The 23,610-nt window shown below is 35.0% G+C and overlaps 1 protein-coding gene across 6 annotated transcripts in view; it reads left to right on the top strand.

Annotated features, from left to right (window-relative positions):
• RAPGEF2 (Rap guanine nucleotide exchange factor 2) overlaps positions 1 to 23,610 on the top strand; it is a 320,910-nt gene that overhangs the window by 238,350 nt on the left and 58,950 nt on the right. For all 6 annotated transcript variants that reach the window (XM_044681464.1, XM_044681463.1, XM_044681467.1 and 3 more), the window contains one exon: positions 19,740 to 19,871. In XM_044681464.1, coding sequence (XP_044537399.1) covers positions 19,740 to 19,871 — 132 coding nt within the window. The remainder of the gene's footprint in view (positions 1 to 19,739; positions 19,872 to 23,610) is intronic.

Raw genomic sequence — 23,610 nt, 5'->3', positions numbered from 1 at the left:
TTGAAGTATAAAATTCTCTCTAGTTAAAAAATATTATGTAACCTCCTTCCCCCATGGTAGCTATCTACTCTCAAGTTTGCATCTTTTCTTATTCTCTTGTACTCTCATTCTCCCCTCCTAAACTGGTAGCTCAAAAAGCTGTTTGCTTAGTGGCTATTACAAACAAAAATATGGCAGATTCCTTCTATCCACATACTTGCCCGCTTTGAGAAGACAGAGGTTCTTCTTGGTCAGGGGGACAGTCATTCTTTATGACAAAACTTTAGTCAGTTAACCTCTGCTTTTATTTCGTGGAATGTTCTAATCTATAAAATTTGCTCTTACTTAAATGGGTTAATTGAGGCAAAAAACTAGGTGAGTTCCTTCAGATACCTTCCAAATAACTCTTGGGTTCAATCATGTATATACTATCAGGAACTCTGACCTTATTGCCTCTCCATCCTCATTCCTGATGTCTTTCCTACTTTGGCTATCCTTTTTGTATTTCATGTAGAGTCTGAGGATGATGGAGATTGGATATTCACCTGTGGTTCTCTCTTGTGTCTATCAATGTGCACTTTTGGTTTTTTAATCACGGTATTAAATTTTTAATCACTGTATTAAAACTTGGACACCTTGGCTTTCAACTTTCATAAAGTTTTGTGAATGGAAACCCGGAAGAAAATGTTGGCTTATGTGAAAGATTTGTTGAGTGGTAAAAGGATTACATTTGATGATCTCCTAATCCTTTTAGCTCTGTGGTTCTTCCTTTCATTCATAGGATACACACACACACACACACACACACACACACACACACACACACACACACACACACACATTCTCAGTGACCCTTCCCCTAATTGTTTAAGGAAAATGAGATATATATACATATATATATATAAAGAAGAGGGACAAAAACTGAGTAATACATACTAAACAGGTCTCTTTCTTTCCAAGTTTCCTATCTTTTCCACCATGGCATGTCTTCCTTAAGTTTGTTTGTAAGGTAGATCTTTAGGGAAGATTATTGAATAAGTTATCACTAAACATGGAGAACCAAACACCGTTGTGCCTAGGAATTTGAGGAAAGAATATAGATATTTTCGTGATTTGGGGGTTTATGTGTACATACACATCTATGTATATGTCTATCTGAGTGAGAGGACAGCAAAGAATGATAGAATAGTTTCAGAACTTGGAATCAGAAAGGCTTATATCCTACATGAAACATGTTAATTGGATGGACTTTAGGAAATTAATTAATGCCACAGAAATCCCACATTTGAGCCTATTTCCATGGCCCACATAAAACCACAATTATAAAGTTCTGTTTGATTTTAATTTAGGTATAAAAATATGGAAGCAACAGTTGAGAAATAATTTATTAAGCACCTGCTATTTTCAAGGTATTGTGCTTGCTAGGTAATGGGTATGTAAAGACAAAAAAAAAACCAAAAAATCTTCCCAGTCAAGGAGCATATATATTCTAGCCAGGGGGATGCAACATATACTCAGAGAAATCAATGAAAAATATGTAGATTAATTGCAAGGGGTTTGAGAGTGCTAATAACAGATGAGCTTAACTTATTTTTATAATATTTTTACTTTTAAAAACTACTTCCTTTAAGAAAGACTTTTTAAAAGCTCGGTAGATTTTCCATTTAATACTATATTTCCAACGCAGCTAGTGTAATGTGGCACTTAGTTTTGCCATGGTAGTGCTTAAAAGGTTCAACAGATTTGATTTTATTTAAGTTGTATTTTAGTGAACTAGAAATTTACTTTTGAGTACTAGAACTTATTTGACACTTATGTCTTTATATCCAAAGTCACATTTGTTTGTTAGTATAGCGTCAACACAAATTAAAATAGCCGTGACTTATGGTTCTTCTTTAGTGTTCTGTATCCCTGCTTTGATTAATGTCAAGACTATTTTGCTTAACATGAATCCAGACTACTAGATTAAGATGTCTCCCTCATCCATATTCTGTATGAAGGAAGATGCTATTAGCTATCAGACTTGTATTTAATGGCATGAAGTGATGTTGTTTTAGAAGTGTGAATTATAGAAAAATAGCAAAGGGTGAAGGGCTCAAGGGAATACTAGTCAAGTGGTTTTGCCCTGTTAAGTTAAGTTTCTCATTTGTAAAATGAGCTGGGGAAGGAAATGGCAAAGCAGTCCAATATCTTTGCCAAGAAAACTCCAAAATATGGTTATGAAGAGTTGGACATGACTGAAACAACTGAACAACAGCAACAGGTCATTGAACTTGAAATCTAGTCTTCTGTTCAAGTTCTGGCTTTGCTGCTTTGTGACATTTTTGGGGGACAAATTGCTTAAATTTTTGAGCCTAGGTTTCCTTATCTTAAAAAAAAATTATTACTTAACTTGAGCTTTTCAGGGAAGAGATGAGGTATGGGAAACATTTTGCAAACTGAAAAGGACTATTTAGATGCTAACTATTAATATTGTTATTATTGTCATTGTTACAATGGCTTCTATAGTTTCAGCTCTAGAGCATGGATTCTTAACCCTTTGGAGTCATCAGTTCTTTTGATGGTCTGGTGAAAATCATGGACATCCCATCTCAGAATGATACTTTTTAATGTATAAAATGAAATTAATGAAATTACCAAAGAAAACAATTATATATATTATCAGATAGATTTTTTTTTTAAGTTCATGGATCTAAGATAAAGAACTCTTGATTCTAAAGAGAGAACTCCAAGGCACACTTGAGGAGAATGGTAGTATCATTTATTGACAAAAAAAGAAGTTATAAAGGGGTGTGTGTGTGTGTGTGTGTGTGTGTGTGTGTGTGTGTGTGTGTACATACATAAACATACACATATATATGAAAGAAGATTAATGTTAATGTTAGATATTCTGAATTTGATTTAATTGACCACTCATCTAGTTTGAGATTTTTGAGCATTGTATGAAATAGCTTATACCATGCTCACAATTTTCCAATCTTATCAACACTCCATGATCCTGACCTTCCTCCCTAAGGGGTAAGCAGTAGCAAATATTATCAACTGGCTTTAGGAGATCAGATGAGCACTATTTGGTACAACATACTTTCTTCTCAGCAATTTTAAAGTAAATAATAATGGTTGGGAAACAGCTAAAGTAACATAGCCCCCAAGTTTCCAGGTTGACATAGTGCTGATGGATTTCATGAGCCATTTGCTGTTTTAGAGTAGATGCCTCTGGGAATTGAGATGATATTTACAGTTCTGTGTCAGTAAAGGGAAAGCTGGTTTTAGGTAAATGCATCAAAATTTGGAAAACATGTTAAATAATATTACAATGTTCTTTGTTTTTGTTGTCATTTAAAGTGCTTAATATATAATTATTTTAATGTAAACATTTATTATCCCATTCATTTATAACTGAAGTATTCATCACTAGAGACTTTCTCAGTCCTCATCCTTCTTGTTCTTTCTTCCATCTTTGGTACCATCAATCATCCTCTTTTTTGACACTGTCCTCTGAGTAGGTTTTTGTGACACTGCTCTCTGGTTCTTCTATCTGTATGACCATTTCTTTTCAGTCTTTTTTGCTGAATCTTCATCCACGTTATATCTACTAACTCAGGGTGACCTCCAAGGCTCTGTCCTATGTGTTCTTTTCCTCCCTCTACTCTATTTTGTTTGTACTATAGTAGTCAGGTCTATAGCGATCAGCTATTTGAAGATATTATGATCAGTAATTTGGGAAGGGGGAAGATTGCTAACAGCTAGGAGGGGGCAGCATTAAGATCAACTACTAGAGGAGGTGGTGGGTGAGCCGATCTTTTGACTAGCAAGAGGGATGGCAGGTTGGCAGTCTAAAGAAGCAGACATGAATCTATGCAAGGAACCTGCAGTTGATTTTATACTGACCATTTCAAGTGGCCCTTTTATAGGAGCACCGGTAACTAGTGAGAAATACTGTATCCCTGTTGTTCAGTACAATCAAGATTATTCAGCCTTGAAATTTAGGATATACAGAAGCCTAGTAAACAGCTCCAGGATTACTCTGGATAAAATTGAGTTCTCAATAAATGCATAGTGTAATAGTATCCTTAAGTCAGAAGGGGTTCTGTCATAGTAATATAAGATGTCTACTTTGTAATTTTATTTTCCCTTTTGATCTAGTTGCATATATTATAGAAAAGTATTTACTTTAGAAACTTAAACTTTTTAAGGAAATAATGATACTCTTCATTTGATGTCGTGTTAATAACAGGCAACTGGATATAGACTTGTTTTTATTCAAACTAAAAAATCCATTCTACTAGGAAACCATATTTTAGATATTTTGTTTTATAAGAAAAGTGAGAGGTTAGGGAAAAATCTTTTTGAAATGCATTATATCAGAAATCATTATTACATTCATTTGCTATTCAAGAAGTTTAGATTTCAAGACCTAATTTGGGATCCGACAGATCCTGCTTCCTTCCCCTTATGGATTCTGGAATTGCATTTGGAAAAGTTCTGGCTTTACCTGTCAGGTTTTGTCATTTGAGGACTTGTCTGTAGATAAGATGTGGGATTTTTGTAGGTCATATGTAGAAATACACAAATTCTCTTTATTACTTTTTAAAATGTAGAGCTGAGAAAAGAATATGAAAATAAACAAACAAATACTTTTATGTGCTTTGTTTTAAAGTAACCTAAAACTATATTTATATTTGATCTCCATGAAAGTGACCCAAATTATTCCCCATCCCCATATGATCCCAAAGGATTCTATTTCCCTTGACTTTTCCCCCTCATTTTCCTAGTTCTATATTCTAGCAAGCATTTTTGCAGCTGAGGACAACTAGTTAGTATACTCCCTTTGGAACTCATCAAAAATATTCCATAATTGGTCAGAGAGGTTGACTTCTAGTGATGCCAGGAACTCCTTCCTCTCCCTAGGGATTGCCTCATCTATAGCACTAATCCCAGTTGATCTGGAAAGCAAGAAACTGGGAATTGAACTCTTTCTCAGTTAAGAGTCCTAGATACCAACTTGAGTTCACATTGTGGGGACTGTTTTTTTCCCCAAAACACAATTTTGCAGAAAATGTATTTATCAAATTCATTAATTGCTTAGCTATTAGAGAAGGAAATTGCAGGAAGAACAACACTTCTTTTTAAAGTGTTCAGCTTAAGAAAGGAGGGGACAGATGGCCCAAGATTTTGCTAGAATACAAATCATCAGGACAGCAATGAAGAGAAAGTAGGAGGAATATTTTGAAGATGGTATAGAAAAAAAATAATTGTTTAACAAGTAAAGAAAAAGGGTGATTTTAAAATCCCTGGTACAAATATCAACAGTTGGCAGTGGCATGCTAAACTCTGAATTAATTCTGGGAATATTCGCTCAGTGACATTTATAAGAATTTCAGTGGGAAACTTGCTTTGAAAAATGAATGATTATTGACAGTTTTCATCTCCATAGTTGGCAAATTGTTTGGAGACAGCAAACTTAGTCAGAAATAAATAGCCAATTAGTTTATTCGTTTCAGCTAGTTAAGAGAAAAAACAATATATTTGTGATCACACCAGATAGTAGATGCAGCTTTGTGCTTTTGGAATTTGTCCAAGAAGAGTGCTTACTATCACTTCAAAAAAGTCCATCAAATTTTTTCCCTCCAAAACATTTACCTTCTGACTTAGAATCAATGCTGTGTATTGATTCCATGGTGGAAGAGCAGAAAGGAATAAGCAATGGGAGTTAAGTGACTTGTCCAGGGTCAAATAGCTAGAAAGTCTCAGGTCAGATTTGAACCCAGCCCCTCCAGTCTCTAGGCCTAGCACTCTATTCACTGAGCTATCAGTTATTTAAATGAAATTGGTCATCCGTTAGCATTGGATTGAGAGTCATGGGACTGACATTCAAATTGTGACTTTATCAGTTCCTGCCTTTGTGATCTTCAAAAGCCAAATTATTGTTGGCTACTAACTAGGGAGGGGGGAGAATACTTTTATTTTATAAAAGTTTTTTCTCCTTATTTTTTAATCATCACTTTAATAATTTGAGCCAGCATGTCATGGTAGTGCTGCATCTGGAGTCAGAAGTTCATTCAGACATGTCTGATGTGGGGTGGGGGGAAGGCGAGAGGGAGAAGGAGAAGAGGAGAAAGGAGAGAGAATTCTGTAGTTGTTCAGTTGTGTTACACTTTGTGACCCCATTTAGGGTTTTGAGGCAAGTGAGGTTTAATGATTTACCCAGGATCATTCAGCTAGTAAGTATCTGAGGCCAGATTTGTGCTCAAGAAAATGACTCTTCCTGACTCCAAGTCTTCTTTCTCTCTTTCTGCTACATCACTTTTCCAAGTCCTAGGGTCACGGCTTCCTCTAGAACAGTGATTCCCAAAGTGGGTGCCACCGCCCCCTGGTGGGTGCTGCAACGATTCAGGGGAGCAGTGATGGCCACAGGTGCATTTATGTTTCCTATTAATTGCTATTAAAATTTTTAAAAATTTAATTTCCAGGGGCCCTCAAGTAATACTTTTTCTGGAAAGGAGGCAGTAAGCCAAAGTTTGGGGACCACTGCTCTAGAAGGTATTTTAGTACTGCGGAGAACACTGTTTCTGGAGTCAGAAGACTGGAGATTAAAGTAGATACTAGCTCTTTATGGCTTAAGTTTCTTCTTTTAAAAAAATAAAGTAGACACGAAACACCATGGAAGGCATAAGAAAGAGATGTAAAAATGAATTCATCATAAAAGCAGCTGGTATTTTGCACCATTGGTGTTTCTATTCACTTTAGACCCCTATGGAGGTATATTCAGTGTATTGGAAATAAAGATTTTATACTTCAAGCCAAATTCAGTTTGATGGCATGTTCCCTTCTGGAGGGTATGTTTGAGCAATATGTATCACCCTTTTCTGCAGCTGTAGGAGTCAAATATCAATATCAAATATATATGTATCAAAATATAAGTTGACATGAAAATCTCAATTTTCAAAATACATCATTCCTATTACACTATTGGGCATCTCTGCCTCTTCTCTCTTTTTGTGAACTTGTCTGTCTGTCTCTGGGCTACTGAATCTGATTCCATTTCTGATGAGCATGGAAGATTTAGCCAGCCTTACCTTTCCTAGTGACCCTCTGCTCCAGGAGACCTTTCCAAGTAGGTCCATTGCTTCTTGCTGAGATCCAACCAGTTTTAGCCCTACTGCAGTTCAGAAGCCCTAAACTCAAGCTATTCTCTAGTTAGCTTCCCTAGGAACATGGACTTGATTATATGCTGCCATGCCCCTGGCAGAAATCTTTACTATATAAAAAAGACTTTAGGTAATAACACAGTGAGACAGCCCTTTATGGCTTACAAAGCCCTTTGTTCCCCCTAGACCCTGGAAGGTAAGCAATATAAACATTATCAACATATATTAAAATTTGTGGGTGATGCTTAAAGCCAAGCCACCTGACTCTTTCTCTCAGTACTCTTTCTGTGGCTTGATATGGAGACAGAATCAGTTATCATGGATTTAAAATCATTCATTTGCCCAAATTTCATTTATATGACTCTTTTGAAGAATAGTAAGTAATATATTTTACATTCAACATTCAATATCCAATAACTTTGGTTAGAGGAACATAAACATAACTAATACTCTAGTGAAAGATTTTGCACAAAAATATTTTTTACTCTTCATTGCTTTTTTCAGCATTACCAAAGTGCTAATTTCCCCTCAATCCCATTCTGCATGCTCTTTTTTTCCCCTTCCAAAATAAGTAAATGATCATGAAGAAGGGTACAACTTATTTTTCTTAGTCTTTGGGGAAAGAGGAAAGAGTCACTATATTTGAAATTGTGGTCAGAGTGGGAGTTTGTTCTTAATTGGTTCTGTATTTTGAGTTACTAAAGCATTAAAAACTTTGAAATTAAACTGTTTTACTTAGCAGAGATGACTGAAAAATGACAAGATCACTATTCATCTCAGACGTTACATGCAGATTAGTGTGAAAAAAAGCAGAGGAGGAATGGAAAGTGAAGGACAGGTGTGGGGGAAGATGAGATTAAATATAAATAACCAAGAACTTATCCAAAGCTAAAAATCTCATTTATGTTTTCTAAGTTTCTTAAGCAATCACCAAATAATTTACACACACCCTCATACACAAGCACATACCCATGCCCACCTTATTCCACAAGAGGGAGAATAGTGCAATAGATAAGGAACCAGCCTTGGAGTCAGAAAGATCAATATTCATGAAAGACCTGTCTCTGATCATATTAACTATGTGAGCATGGCCAAGTCATTTAACCTCTAGGGCAATTTTCATTATCTAGAGCAGTAGATTCCGAAAGTGGGTGCTGCAGCGATCCAGGTGGGTGGTAATGGCCACAGGTGTATTTATCTTTCCTATTAATTGCTATTAACATAAAATTTAATTTCCAGGGGGCTAAGTAATATTTTTTCTGGAAAGGGGGCGGTAGTCCAAAAAAGTTTGGGAACCACTGATCTGGAGTCTTATGATTTTTTTAAATGTTGATAATCATTTCAGAATAATTGGTTTCTTTTATAATCTTGTGTTTTATTTTATGCATTTAAAAAAACAATATTCTGAGAAGGGATGTCCATAGGTACCAACAGATTGCAAAAAGAGATGTGACTCAAAGAAGGTGACAAACCCATGATCTTTTATCTGCTGGAATCTCTAAAAACCTAAAGTATAAATACATCATTAAGCTGTATGAGTGGAGGTAGTTCCAACATGAAGAACACCACATAGTTATGATAACTCCCCCACAATGTGAAACAAATCAAAAATGACTGTCAAAAAGTAGAATAGGGCTACCTCGAGAGGTGGTGAGCTCCCCTGGACAACCACTTGTTGTGCATGCATGTTATTAGAGGATATTCTTAGTTAGATATGGGTCAAACTATATAGGCTTTGAATTCTACATTCCATGGCTTTTTAGAGATTGAGACAATCTTCAGATTAAAAGCATAGCACAGGCACTGAGCTAAATGCTGGGGATACTAAGAAATGTAGAAAAGGGTCACATTTTTGTTTTTGACAGTTATAATTGTTTTCATCTAACTTATATTTTTAGTGATTTTTACATCTTAAGACTATTGGTGGATACCAGTATTTTAAAACAGCAGCTCTGTATGAATGTTTTATATAGTAGAACCTTATTAATGAAGTATAAACTAAGCACCTGTCATTTGATCTCTGTTGTGTTCCAGAAGTTTTGATAACCTATTTTTGATGGGAATAATTCCACTGTTTTCATTTGTGATGAGTTTTAGGCTTATGTTTTCTATATGAAAATAAGAAACTGCAACATTTCTCCAACCCTTTGCATTTCCCAGGTATTTGAGCCAGTGTTTTGTCACTGAGATGTGATTCATCCATTTGCATAACAGCAGCATGAATCCTCAGTGATTCATCAGCATTGTATTTTTAGGGCACTAGGTTGCTTTTGCTTGTTTCAGGAAAGCTTTGAAAATATATTTATATAGTCACATTCTGCCATAAAACAGTTGCATTTATGTAAATAAAGGATTCTTTTGGATTATGGGGTTTTTTTTTTTCTTTGCTCCTCCATAACAGGGTGGGCCGTCAAATCCATTTATTTCCTAAAGGAAAATAAAGTTTATGTACACACATATCATGTAAGATAATTGATTTGTGTAATTTCTCTTGCAATTGTTTTCTTAACTTGTAGTCAGGTCCCATTTTTTTAGGGTTACAGGCTCATAAATCAATGGAGCAGGAATATAGAGTCAGAAGACAAGGAAACCCAAAGGCCACCTCATTCAGTCCTTTATCATTTCATAGAGAATATAGTGAAGTCCAGAGGAATGGAAGCAGTCAGTCAGTAATAACTTTCTTAGGGTGCCAGAGCCAGAATTCGAAGCCAAATCTCTTGATTCCAAAATCCAATGCTCTTTCCATTATAGAATACTTCACTTAAGAGCTATTTATTGAAGAGTTGGACCTAGTAAACCCAGAAAATAATGTGACTCTTATGAGTAAGAGTTAAGTATTCAAAACAGTTTAATCAGTGGAAAACTCCCACCCCAACGTCCTCTGTCCTGAAGTCACTATCAATAATATCTTTTAGCACTCACAGAGGTGCCAAAGGATATTTATTATTGTTCATAATCAAATGTACTTCATCTAATTCAATTGAACTAAGACTTTTGTTGTTGTTGTTAGATTGACTCTTCATGAACCCTTTTGGTATTTTCTGGGCAAAAATTCTGGAATTGCTTACCTTTTTTTAGCTTATCTTACAGATGAGAAAATCAAGGTAAATTGAGTTATTTGAATCTAGGTCTTAAGTCTTAATGACTCTAGTTCTATCAGTTTATCCACTGCACCACCTAGCTCTCTCATAATGTTCACATTATGGTTCTGCTTTGTGCAAGGTTGCCGCCCCCCTCCCCCCATCTCCATATTTTGACCCATTAGAATTTTGAATTCCAGAAAGAATATATGACTTAACCAAGGTCATGCATATCAGAAATTTCAGAGCTGAGATTTGTAGACTCATGCCTCCAAATCCCTTGATCTCTGTTCCTATATTTCATTACTTCCTTTGGTGTGTTCCAGACCCTTCTTTGTTTATTGATCGTTTGGAACTTAGGACAGTTCTCACATTAACATTGTTAAAAAAAAATTATATGAAGTCTTACTAAACCCATTTTATTTCCACTGTAGTGGAATTGTACTTTAATAATGTCTTTATTTCCTACTAAGGCTATGTGGTTCTCTTCTACCAGTTAAAGGCCTCCATATTGGCTCATTTATTGTTCTGCCTGGTTTTCCACTGTTTCCACCCTCTCTCATCTGCTGTTTTGCTTTACCTGAGTTTTGGCTTCTCTCCTGGCTCTGCTCCCTAAAATCAGCCTACAACCCTTCTTGAGGCTTCTTAAAGGTTTTTAACCACCAATCACTTCAGGGAAATATACAGCAGTTTAAAATAAGAAACAAAAGGAGAAAGTTATGTAAGTCTTAGCTGTTCACTGGGTTGTTCCATGCAAACTTATATAGAGCTAGGCAGAGTTCTTTCTGAACTCCCCTTAGTTCCTCCAAATGACATACTCTAAGCTCATCCTTTCTTTTCTGATTTCAGCCCACTTACTTATTATCTGTGTGACCTGAGCTAAATAAGCCACTTAACCTCTCTAGTCCTCAATTTCCTTGTCTTTAAAATAAGAAGAAGAGAGAGCTTAGATCATTTCTAAGACCTGGTCCAGCTTAAAATTGCATGATTATATCATGCTGTGCCAGAGTCAGCCCCACCCAAAACTTGATGGACTTATTTTTTTGTTTTCAAGCCCAATCCTCTTGAAATGACTTCTTGATCCTCCTTCCCCTCTCTTTCCAGTACTTTAAGTAATAATGTCATTTTACATCATTTCTCTTTATGGCTTTTCCTTGCTACCCACTTCAAGCATTTTCATTTCTCCTTCCTCCCTGCTATACAGAGGAATAGTCCTATTCTCCAAAAAATGCCCTTTCTTAATCTCTCATTCACTAGAGTAATCATTTCCAGTATTTTTTACCCTTCCTAAGAGCCTGGCACTTGGGTATATGCTCTCTTAACTGATATCTATTCATTAAACATTGTCAGTGCTTGACATTGAATTATATCTTTATATTTCTCTAGTCTTAACACTCTTGATGAACCCCATTTGGAGTTTTCTTGGCAAAGATACTGGAAGAAACTAAGAAAACTAAGGCAAACAGGATCACACAGCTAGTGGGTGTCTGAGGCTAGATTTGAACTTAGGAAAATGAAACTTCTTGACTTTAGACCCATTGCTCTATCTACTGCCCTTTCTTTTATGAGTTCCTAAATATATGATAAAGATAGAGTTTCCCTATCTGACAAAGGACTAAGTACATAGATTTAGGGCTGAAGAGGATCTGTTAGATAATCTAGCACCATTCCCTCATTTGATAGGTAAAAGAAACCAAGACCTAGACTTGTAAGTTAAGCGATTTGCTCCATATCACACAGAACGGTAACTGGTAAAGTTGGGGTTCAGCCTTCAGACTTCACATCAAGAGATTTTTACAGTGCGTTATTGCTTCTGCACAAGATCACCCTTTTGCTTTCTAATGTTATTATAACCCCATTCTCCTCCCTTTCTCCTCTACAGTATTCTATTTAAAGTAGGTGCTTAGTAATTAATGAACAGTTGATACACAGTTGTGTATAAAAAGAGACTGATAGTGTCCTTTAAGACCTAAATATCTAGTTATTTAGTGACTGAAATATCTCAAGAAAATTACTTCCGTTTTTTGACACATTGTTGATAATAATGTTCAATAATCATATTGTATGAATATGTCAGTCTGTGTTATGTCTATAGAAAAAAAATCAATAGAAATTAGTATCTTATTCTGTAATTATGTGTATCGATTGCTGCCTCTAAAATCACTGAACCAGAGAGTAATGTTTCCCTTGATGCCTTCTGTGGTCAGTGAATGAGATAAATTGGAATATATCCAGGAAGATGAGGGATATTTATTTGGGATAAACCTTTATTATTTAATTTCTACCTATTCTTCATGCCCTGTCTGTTAATATGTAAAATATTACAAGTGATAATTCCTCATCCTCCCCCCCCCCAAAATATTTCATTTCAAATAATTGCTACAGAATTAGGAATTAGTTCTACTCCCCACACTGACACTATGTGAGTTTGGCAAATCATTTCCTCTCTTTGGACTTTTCTTTCTTTTCTGTGACATGAGGGATATTAACCTATTTGTGGATTCAGGGTTAGAGGACCTGAGTCTTAGCTCTGAGATCCCCTTCCCCTGGGGACATTCATCTTACAAACACCTTTACCCCTTTGTGCCTTTTTTCTTCAACTACATAACGAGAGATTTGAACTATATACATCTTAAGGCCCTTCCAAGCTCCTTACTTCTAGGATAGTTCTCTAAATTATTCACACAGGTCATAGAATATCATGTTTAATTTCTGAATTGTATAATAATCATGCTAATTTTATTGCTCGAATGAAAGTAGGTCACGGTTTTTTGTCACAGAATCCTCATTTTATAATAATTTCAATGCGATCAGTTATTTTTAAAGATATTCTGGCTAGTGTGTTATTTTGCCATTATCAATTTCAGCATTCTTTTTATTTTAGCCCACATGGATGTCACCTCTCCCAGTCACTCCTTTCTCGCTTAGTGTGTTTGCCACTTAGTTGGTATTTAATGACCTGCTGCCTGGTGTTGTTTGCTATTTCAGATGCCTTTTAGGTAGACTTAACCCCCTTTGTGGGGGTAAGGTCATATCATATATTGTATTCCATTTGTACACATGGCCTGGCCAAGTTCTAAGCCTATTTAAAGAGGACTCAGTCCGTATTTAGGCTCGATTCCTAGAGTGAGAAATAAAGAAAGGAGTATCAGAATCAGGTAGCCAAGTGCCTCCTTATTTTACAGCCCAGGAAACTTGTGGAAATGGGTCAAGTAACGGATGCAGCAAGCATTGATTCTCAAAGTGAATTCCTGCCACATGCTTTCATACCAAGACTGACTCTAATATTTCATGCTGATTCAAAATGCCATCTGAAATGCAAAGTGTTGTCCATGAACTCTTTAAAGCCTTTGGAAACTGCTAGTATATTACACACACAATGAGTTCTCAGAAAATAGTGGCAATCAGGTCATGGAAGCTTCTAAATCATGAAAAGACCTGGATTGCTATTTGAGGGAGTGAAAACTCCTGAGATTTAATCTTTACGTGACAAATTGTTTCACTTAACTCCATCAAGGTTTAATAATTTCATATGAAATTGCTTGGTATTGTGGATAGAGAGCTAGCTTGGACCATCTTGTGACAAAGTCCTTTTCAGGTGTTTCATTTAAAAATACCCTCTTTCCGTGCTCCCCATACCTCTGCAATCACTATATACCAAGGTATTTGTCGACTTCCCTTCTCCCAAATTATTATTATTTTTTTAAACCCTTGTACTTCGGTGTATTTTCTCATAGGTGGAAGATTGGTAAGGGTGGGCAATGGGGGTCAAGTGACTTGCCCAGGGTCTCCCAAATTATTTTATTTGCTTCTCCAAAGAGAACGTGTGATCCTTCCTCCTAGCTTCTCTGGCTTCTGGTTTCATTCTCAGTGACAGTGTCCTTGTGGTCCTTGGATAAAGGTCTCACATTAAAGTACAAAAAATTAACTTGATATTTGAAAGTAGTATGATCACTATCATGTAGCTCCTTCTGCCATCTTTTTTTTCTTTAGCTTTTCATTTTTATTTTAATTTTGAATATTTTTCCATATTTACATGTTTCATGTTCTTTATCTCTCCCCAAGCCCCACTAACCCCCCCCTTAGCCGATGCACAATTCCACTGGGTTTTACATGTATCACTGATCAAGACCTAATTCCATATTATTGATAGTTGGGCTAGAGTCATCATTTAGTGTCTACATCCTCAATAATATCCCCATCAGCCCATGTGTTTAAGCAGTTCTTTTTCTTCTGTGTTTCTCTTCCCACAGTTCTTCCTCTGGATGTTGCTAGTTTTCTTTCTCATAAATCCCTCAGCCTTGCTCTGGATTGTTGCATTGCTGCTAGTAGAAAAGTCCGTTATGTTTGATTGTACCACAGTGTATCTGTCTCTGTGTACAATGTTCTTTTGGCTCTGCTCCTTTCACTCTGCATCAGTTCCTGGAGGTCTTTCCAGTTCACATGGAATTCCTCCAGTTCATTATTCCTTTGAGCACAATAGTATAAATTCCATCACCAACAGATACCACAATTTGTTCAGCCATTCCCCAAATGAAGGACATTCAATCATTTTCTAATTTTTTTGCCACCACAAAGGGTGCGGCTATAAATATTTTTGTACAAGTTTTTCCTTATTATCTCTTTAGGGTATAAACCAAGCAGTACTATGGCTAGATCAAAACTTCTGCCATCTTTTTAGACACTTGATCATTCAGTGTTCAGGACTGAGAGCCATCTGCTAATGTGTAACTTAGGTTAAACTTCTCTGTATTTGGTTAGATTGAACCTTAAAAACCAGATGTAGCTGTTCAGCAGGTCTTAACTCATTTTTCTAGTTTTAATAGAACTTGCCAAAATTTCTGCTTCTTCAGCATTGTCTTTGAATGCCCTGAAACATCTTCATACCATGATGAGGCATTGGAGTAGGACTTCAGTAAATGCTGCTAGCTTACCTGAAAAGAATTTAGAGATTCTCTTCCACAAATTTGTTGAAATTTCTTCTTCTCATGTTATCAAAGTGATCACATCAGCATGTGAATGCAAAACCAAAACTTTGCAAAATCTTTGTTAGAATAAAAGTCTTAAGATGGAGCTGATAATATTGGTGGCAATTTAATCATTTGAACATATGAACAAAGTATAATCACTTATAATTAAATTTTTAAAAAGACAAAACAACACAGTCTCAATTGTGTGATTTGTATTCTCTTTACTTCTTTCTGAAGTTCTCTTAAGTAGTCTTGTCTTTCTTCTTATCATTACCAGAAAGTATAGGTCATAACCATACTGCTATTTCCCCCACATCAGTCTGTGAGTTTTACCAAACTGAGATACTCCCATGACACATAATTGTTATAGAAATATGGTCATCTTCATTTTTCATCAATAATAAATTTATTTTCTGAATTGTTCCCCTTCCCTCGCTTTTCCCCTTCCCCTAGGATTCATCTCTGTAGGGTACCCTATAATTTGTGGCCTTAGAAATTTGCCCAATGTCACTGAGGCAATACATTATTTGCCCATAGTCACACATATTGATTTCCTAATATTTCATTGGAATCCATATCTTTTTGTCTGCAGGACCAATCCTTTATCCACTATTCTTGTGTATTCTCTTACCTTTTATAGTTAGAATTCATTAAAATGTATTCTTACATTCTTTGAAATTGAGAAGTAGTTTATTGGAGTGGCATGAGATAGCAAAAAGAAGAAATTAGTAAAAGAAAAAGGTTAAAGCCATTCTACCAATTATTAATCATATGATTTTGGTCAAGTCACTTCACTCATCTTAGATGATTTTTTCTTTAGTATAATAGGGGTAATAATATTTACTGTGGCTACTTAACCAGGATTATTGTGAGGATCTGATGAGTTAGAATATGTAAAATAGTCTTGTAAAACTATAAAGCAAAATACAAACTTATTTTTATTGTTAGAAATGATAGCAGCAAAACCACTAAAACTAGCACTAATTTTGATCTCAAAATAGACATTGCTAAAGGAAATAAGCATTTTCTTTTCTTTGTTTTCTCTTATTTCTGTGATCTTTTGTTTTTATATAATATTCATTTAAAAAACATTTCTCTCTTTCTCCCAACCATAGCTATCCCTTGTAACAAAGAATAAAAAAAAGAAAAGAGTACCTGAGTAAAAACTAACCACATATTGTCCATTTCTGAAAGTATTTGTAATATTTATCATACACATTTGATGGAAAGATTTCCTCCCCAATTGATGGTTTCCCTTTTCATCTTGATGCATTGATTTTGTTCATGCAAAAGATTTTCAATTTCATGTAATTGAAATGATCTATTTTACCTTTTGGATGCCTTTTCAATTACTTGTTTATGTTTTAAAGAACTTTCTTTCTCTCCATCCACTCTTCAACATAAAGGTACTTCCCAGCTTAGTTTTCATTGTTCTCACTTCTAAAGTTCTATGGAAACTACAGATATATGAGGGAATCCAGGTTTATTTAAGTCAATATGAGGTTAGGGGAAATTATGGACTAAGAGATGATACTATGTATGCAACTGAGTTTTCAATATAGACTTGGGAACATAGAAACAGATATGTACTGCTTAGGTAGATTAGGACATAGCTAAAAAGTGAATTTTCCTTCATCACATCTCTATCTAGTTAAAGTAGTACATTTCTTTTCTTTTTTAATTACTGGACAAATTAGCACATTGTAAGGTAGACTGAGAATCAAGAAATGTATTCTAGTATTAGCTCTGTCTTTGACTGATTCCTCATTTTTAAATGAAGGGAATTGGACTATTAAGCCCTTTAAATTCCTTTATGGTTCTGAGTCAGTGAGCTCCTCAAGCAAGTACCATAGCTCACCAAACAAATATCCCCAACAACTAATATTATCTTGCTTCAACGTATTGATGAGACATGTCATTTAGAAATAAGAGATAGGAAGGTGTACTTAGCAGAAATCAATTATATTTTTCCCATTTGCTGATAAGTGTTCCTGATTATCTCTTTCAATGCAAATGAGCTCATTATTTTATAGCTGAATCAAGTAGAAATTTGCATGTTGTCAGAAATTTGCCAAAATGATAATATAGTATAATACCATTAATAATATTGCTTTTTGGAGATAGATGTTCCTAGTCTAAATTATAGTGGAATTTTTGTTATGATGTTTTGTAGTACATAGGAGGAAGGTCCTAAGTCGTGGAGCAATTGTGTTAGTTGACATAGCTAAGTCACTCAGAGACTGACCCTTTTCCCTTCATTGGCTCTATGTCCTTTCATTTTGGTTTTCTTGCTCCACTCACATTATAACTATTGTGTGTCCACCCTAAAACCTAAACACTGGCTGATGTAGGAGATCTTAAAACAATGAACTTGAATCATCGTAGTCTTCACTTCCATAGTGGTACCAACCCAAACTCTAGTGAGTAGGTAGTTGGTAGGTTCTGTGTGGGTAAAAATGTAAAAAAGACAATTGTAAAATGGGTAAAAGAAAGGGAGAAAGGGGTAAGAGATCAATGAAGTAGCCCTGAGTTCTAAGTTAGCTTCTGTTTTATTAAGTAATTGTATCATTTAAAAGAACAGGAATAATAATCAATGCCATTCTGAGTAAATATGGTGCCTTCTTGTAACTTTTTTCACTAGCAATATGTTTATTTGTTCATGGCTAAGTTTTCTTTTGAAGTTACTTGCCTTTATTATGTTGTTCTGAAAAGAACTTTCTCCGAAGAGTTTTCCGAAGAAATAGAATAATATTGTAAAGACAAGCTATACTTGTTTCTAAAAAGTACATATAGCATATATAATTTATTGCTATTATTTCTTACATTTATTAGTGTTATCATCATTGTTATTACTGCATATTTACCCTATTTAACTTAACATTTACATTCCTCTTAGTGACTGTATATGACTCACCCTCCCCAGTTTGTGATAAGCACCCAAAAATACTTATTTGATTGAGTTATCAATATAATTATTTTCATGACTTCACAATTTTTATCTGCATTGTCAGCAACAGTCCAGCATGTAGAAAGACCAAAAGGAACATGACACTTAGAACTAGGCAATATCTGAAACATTCTTGTAAACCTTTCACATTTTCCATGATTTTTATTAAAGTATTTCTGTTTGAAAGATTATAACCCATAGGTTATTATGCTATCAGTATGCCCAAAGGTTAAATGCACAGGTGTTGACTAAATTGGCCTCTTGAAAATAGATATAGCTGGATGAAAAAAGAATTTTGCCTATTCTTGTATCCTATAGTTATATGAGTCAGGTCTCATTGGCTAATTGTTTTAAGTATAGGAAAACTTGGGATATTTTTTCCTTTACAAAACAGAAAATTCCACCCTGAGCTTCTTTGCCAATTTTATTCTATTGATGTATCTGAGTAGAGTTTCTCTACCTTCCCTACACTATAGATAATGAGTCTAAAAAAAACCCACAGGATCTTATTTCCGCCCCCCTCCACTTTATTTTTATTTTAAAATATTTTTTCAGTTACATATAAAAACAATTTTTAACATTCATTTTTTTAAAATTTTGAATTCCATATTCTCTCTTTCCAGTTCTCTTCTCCCTCCTCCCTGAGGACAACAAGCAATTTGATATGGGGTAGACATATACAGTCATGCAAAACATTTCATGATCTTATTTCAAGGGTAAATGAAATGCATATTTTAACACATAAGTAGAGCCCACACAATGATTTAAAGTTTACAAATTTGCCTCGTGGTCTCTGAAAAGGATGAAAATAACTCTAAGTAATCCATACTTTCACCTGATTAGATGAAAATATACCATTTACCTTTAGCCTTGATGCTATTCGTGTGTGTGTGTGTGTGTGTGTGTGTGTGTGTGTGTGTGTGTGTGTGTGTGTGATCAATACTGTGTATTGACTCCAAGGCAGAAGAGTGGTAAGGGTGGGCAATGGGGGTTAAGTGACTTGCCCAGGGTCACACAGCTAGGAAGTGTCTGAGGTCAGATTTGAACCTAGGACCTCACGTCTCTAGGCCTGGCTCTCAATCCACTGAGCTACTCAGTTGCCCCCTTTCATGCTATTCTTAAAGACCTAAAATGATAGAATCAAGCTTGTATTCTTCAGATGAACAAATACAGATAAAATCTAATTAGGAGCGAATATCACTAGGGGGAAAAATAGCTATGTAGTCAATCCCTGCTAAGAGTCCATTTGTTTTGGACAATGCTCAGTGAAAGGCAATTACATTCAACTATAACATTTCTAAGTTATAAGTAGAATTTTAATTTTTAAAATAACTTTCAACAAGTACTTTGGAGTCAAATTCGTTTTCCCTTGTTTTAGATTAGGTGAATTGGGTAGATTGAAGTTTAAAGTTTGTCTTTATTTTAAGATATATCCCTTTTGGGTAAATGTGAACACCTCTCTAAGACTTTTTAATGGACAAAAAATCTTTCCAATAAGATTTTTTTCATGGGAGGGGTGATAGTTCAGAGTATATGAAATCATATTTTTATTAATATTTAGAAGAATCTGTTTCTGATTCAAATTGTAACATTTTTCTTTCTCCCCCTTTAGCTTCCCGCAGATTTCACAAAACTCCACCTCACTGACAGTCTCCACCCCCAGGTGACCCACGTTTCTTCCAGTCATTCAGGATGTAGCATCACTAGTGATTCTGGAAGCAGCAGCCTCTCTGATATCTACCAGGTAAGAAAGTGGTTTGCCTTATTATTTTCCTCTGCTCTCATTTTTCTAAGTATGTGAAGTTTGGCGGGGTGGGAGGGGATGGGTAAGGGGCAAATCATAAAAAATGTGGACTTATAAAAGTGTTTCAATGCACATTATGGTGATATTGCATCCTTCAGTCATTTTACTACTCAACTGAGTAAAATAGTAAATATTCAAAGAATTTAACTCTCCCCCACCCCTCACAAAAATATATTTCTTTTTAATAAAGCATAAGGTTCTCCATAGGGAATTGGAAGATAATTTAGTGAGATCATTTACTCTTGTCAAAATAGCCAAGCAGCATCAATTCCTAGGCAAATCTGAAACAGATGAAAATGTAAATGGAAATTTTAACAAAATAAATAAAAAATACAATGCAACATAGATAATGCTAATTTGTGGTTTTCTAAGCAACATTGCAGCGCATAGGGATCCTTTGTGATATTGATGCCACTTAATTCCAACATTTTGAATTTACAGATGAGGAAACTGAGACCAAGAGAGGTTATATGATTTGCCCAGGAGAAAATAAATTGCACAAGAATAGGACTAGGATTTAAACCTATAACACTTTTTACTATGCCAAACATCCATCCTTTTTAGTCTTCTATACTAGGTGACATAACTTTTTCCTTTTTTAAACCTTTACCTTCTGTCTTGGAATAGATACTAAGTATTGATTCCAAGGCAGAAAAGCAGTAAGAGCTAAGGCAATTGTGGTTAAGTGACTTGCCCAGGCTTGGGAGAGATATTTCCCAGATATCTGAGAGCAGATTTGAACCCAGGCCTGCTGACTCTGAGCCTGAGTCTCTTATCTACTGAGCCACGTGGTTACACTATTACATGACTTTAACAATATTAGGGTTTTTTTTCCCCCTGTCCACAAAAATCAAGGTCCTTTTTCTCACAAAGAAAGAAAAACTCATCTCAAAAATCTATAGTAAAGCAAAACAAATTACTTCATTGACCATGTCTAAGAGAAAACAAATAAATAATATATGTCATTCTATGCTCTCAGTCCATCATCTATCTTTCCATTAGAACACAAGAAGGAGGTTTCATCATGGGCCTTCTGGATTCTCATTAGTCATTGCCTTGTAGGTGATCTAATTTGGAAAAATAATAGAAATTTAAAATAGTGCTGTAGAACAAACATGCTATTGACTCTGTTTTATGTAATAGAGGAAATATATAAGTTTTACTTGGAATTGCTATTTCTGTGTAGAATAACTTGAACTGGGGTCCTGAGTCTTTTTGGCTTTTGAGACCATAAAGTCCATGAGGGTAAATGCCTGCTTTTAAAAAAAAAAATCTTGATATCCCCATTGCCTATACATAGTAAACACTTAGTAACTCTTAATAACTCATTATGAATTGAATTATATCATGATTACTGGATTATTTCCAGGGCTTAGAGGTTTTACTCATGAGTTTTTCAGAGTAAATTTCTAAATATTTCCATCAAGATTTATTAAATAATTAAAAAAATTTTATGCCTCAATGGCACAGAGAAGAGAGAAATGATTAAGAAATTTGTTCTTGGCATCTTCTGATAGCTCTTCAAAATGCTCTTAACATTTGTAGTGGGAAAAAAAATTACGCATTGGTAACCACTGAGAAGAAAATACAGACATTTCTCCTCTCCTTTTGCTCCTTGGCATCTCCAAACTTTCATCATTAGTACTAATTTGTCGATGATTCAAAGACATCAGTAAGAAAATTTACAACTAAAATTCCATGTATAATAAGTCAACTTATGACAGTGTTTGAATAGTGAGAAATTGTGATTTATTGAAAGGAAATATAGTTCAGTCTTCTTTCTAAGGTTGTTACAAGATCACTACCATATTTTGATAGTGTTCAGTTTCTATTTTAGAAGGAATTATGCAAAGTAACCTCTCGATTGGGATTCTATTTATGTCAGGGTCGCCAATTAAACCCAAAGTGAACTGGATTCAGAAAATATAGAATTTTGACTTTTAAAAGATAACTCATGCTTTGCATTTACTTTTGAGTAATTTAAAAGGTGTGTCAGAAGTGCTTTCTTCCTGGGCTTTTAAACATTTTCATTATTAAATGCATTTTACTCTGTTAGCTATAAATGCAAACATTTACTAGCTTCCTAGAGTCATCATGTTCTATTTTAACGAAAAGTTAGTTGCAATTAAGATGTTTATTGTTCCTTAACATTATAGACGTCCTGTTTTTAAATTCATTTTGTAATGATGTTGAACACCCATGCCTTATTAGCAAGCTCAAATTAATTTAAAGATAATGGTATGTACTGTATATGTCTATATCTTTAGACCTATCTTATGTTACATATACTGAGGCTCATTATTGTAATAATATCTTGCCATATGTATAAAGCGAAACGGTTGCATAGGCAAATAATCGAAACGATAAATTCTAAACACTAATGCCTGTAGAAAATTCTCTCTACTCTTGGAAACTTGGGGCTGGGCTATGAAGTTCTGTAAAAATGAGGAAGGGTATTTGCCCAGAGTTCCCTACCTTCATGCCATAGCTTAGTAACTTAATACTATGGCTCTGACATCTTAACTACCCAGAAATTTTGATTGTGGTAGAAACAGAACAGAATCCTCATACTACCTTTTCATTCCATTGGTCAATACAAGGTTAATGTATTCAGATATCAGACCGTAACCCAGGGCCTTAAATTGTTGAGTATTGTCAATGTAGAGTAATTTTTATTTTTACATACATCATATTTATGCAATATACATATATGTGCATATGTAAATCTGTGTGTGTATGTCTGTATTTGGAAAAGGATTAGTTCATTGAATGTGCATACATTAAATTCTGTGAGAAACTTTCTTTTTGAAACAGATCCTTTAAAGAAAATGTAATCATGAATGTTTCTCCTTTTTTGTAGTTGATATAAAAGAATGAAATATAAGGGACTTCTTTAAGTGATGATTAAATACATCTGTTTTCTTTTATATTATACTATTTCATTGCCCTGCCTCCATAATATTTCTCTTATCTGAGATATGGGTATTTCCAATATAATATTTTTTAAACATAAGCTATCACATGTACTTATGGAAATTGCTGAACAATACCTTTTAGGCAGAAGGAAATCAGACTGAAAAACATCCTAGACATCTTTGTTGGGGAAAAGAAGCTAAGTTCTTCTAGTCACCAAGATGCTATATGAAATCCAACAATAGGGACTGGGATTGGGGCAGGAGTTTTAAATTTTTTTTTATGTAGAGAGCTGTCAAGGAGAAGCCCTCTCTTTTCTGCAACTAAAAGTCAAGTGCCAAAAGCACTTTGATTTTTAGTTCCATTGATTTCTTTGCCCAGGAGCAGAGAACCTATATCTGTCAGAGGTGGGACTTGAACTCAGCCTAGTTAAGTAAGTTGAGTACTAAGCATAACTAGCTTAATAAACATTTTTAAAGCATATTCTAAGATCCTGGAACTGTGCTAAGAACTAGGGATGCAAAAAAAAAAGGAAACCACAGTCATGTCCTCAAGGAATTTAGAGTTTAATTAGAGAGAGTATGCAAACAAATATGTACATATAAGTTAGATAAGGGGTAACAAGAAATAATTAAGAGAGGGAACTTGCTAGAATGAAGAAGGGATTTGAGTCAGATCTTAAAGGAATCCATGGAGATTAGTAGGCATGATTGAAGAGGGAGGGAGGGAGGGAGGGAGGGAGGGAAGGAGAGAGAGAGAGAGAGAG

The sequence above is a fragment of the Gracilinanus agilis genome, chromosome 6, assembly GCF_016433145.1.
Source record: "Gracilinanus agilis isolate LMUSP501 chromosome 6, AgileGrace, whole genome shotgun sequence".
Taxonomy (NCBI): Eukaryota; Metazoa; Chordata; class Mammalia; order Didelphimorphia; family Didelphidae; genus Gracilinanus; species Gracilinanus agilis.
The sequence above is the reverse complement of the archived record's forward strand: the minus strand, read 5'-3'. Positions and strand labels throughout refer to the sequence as shown.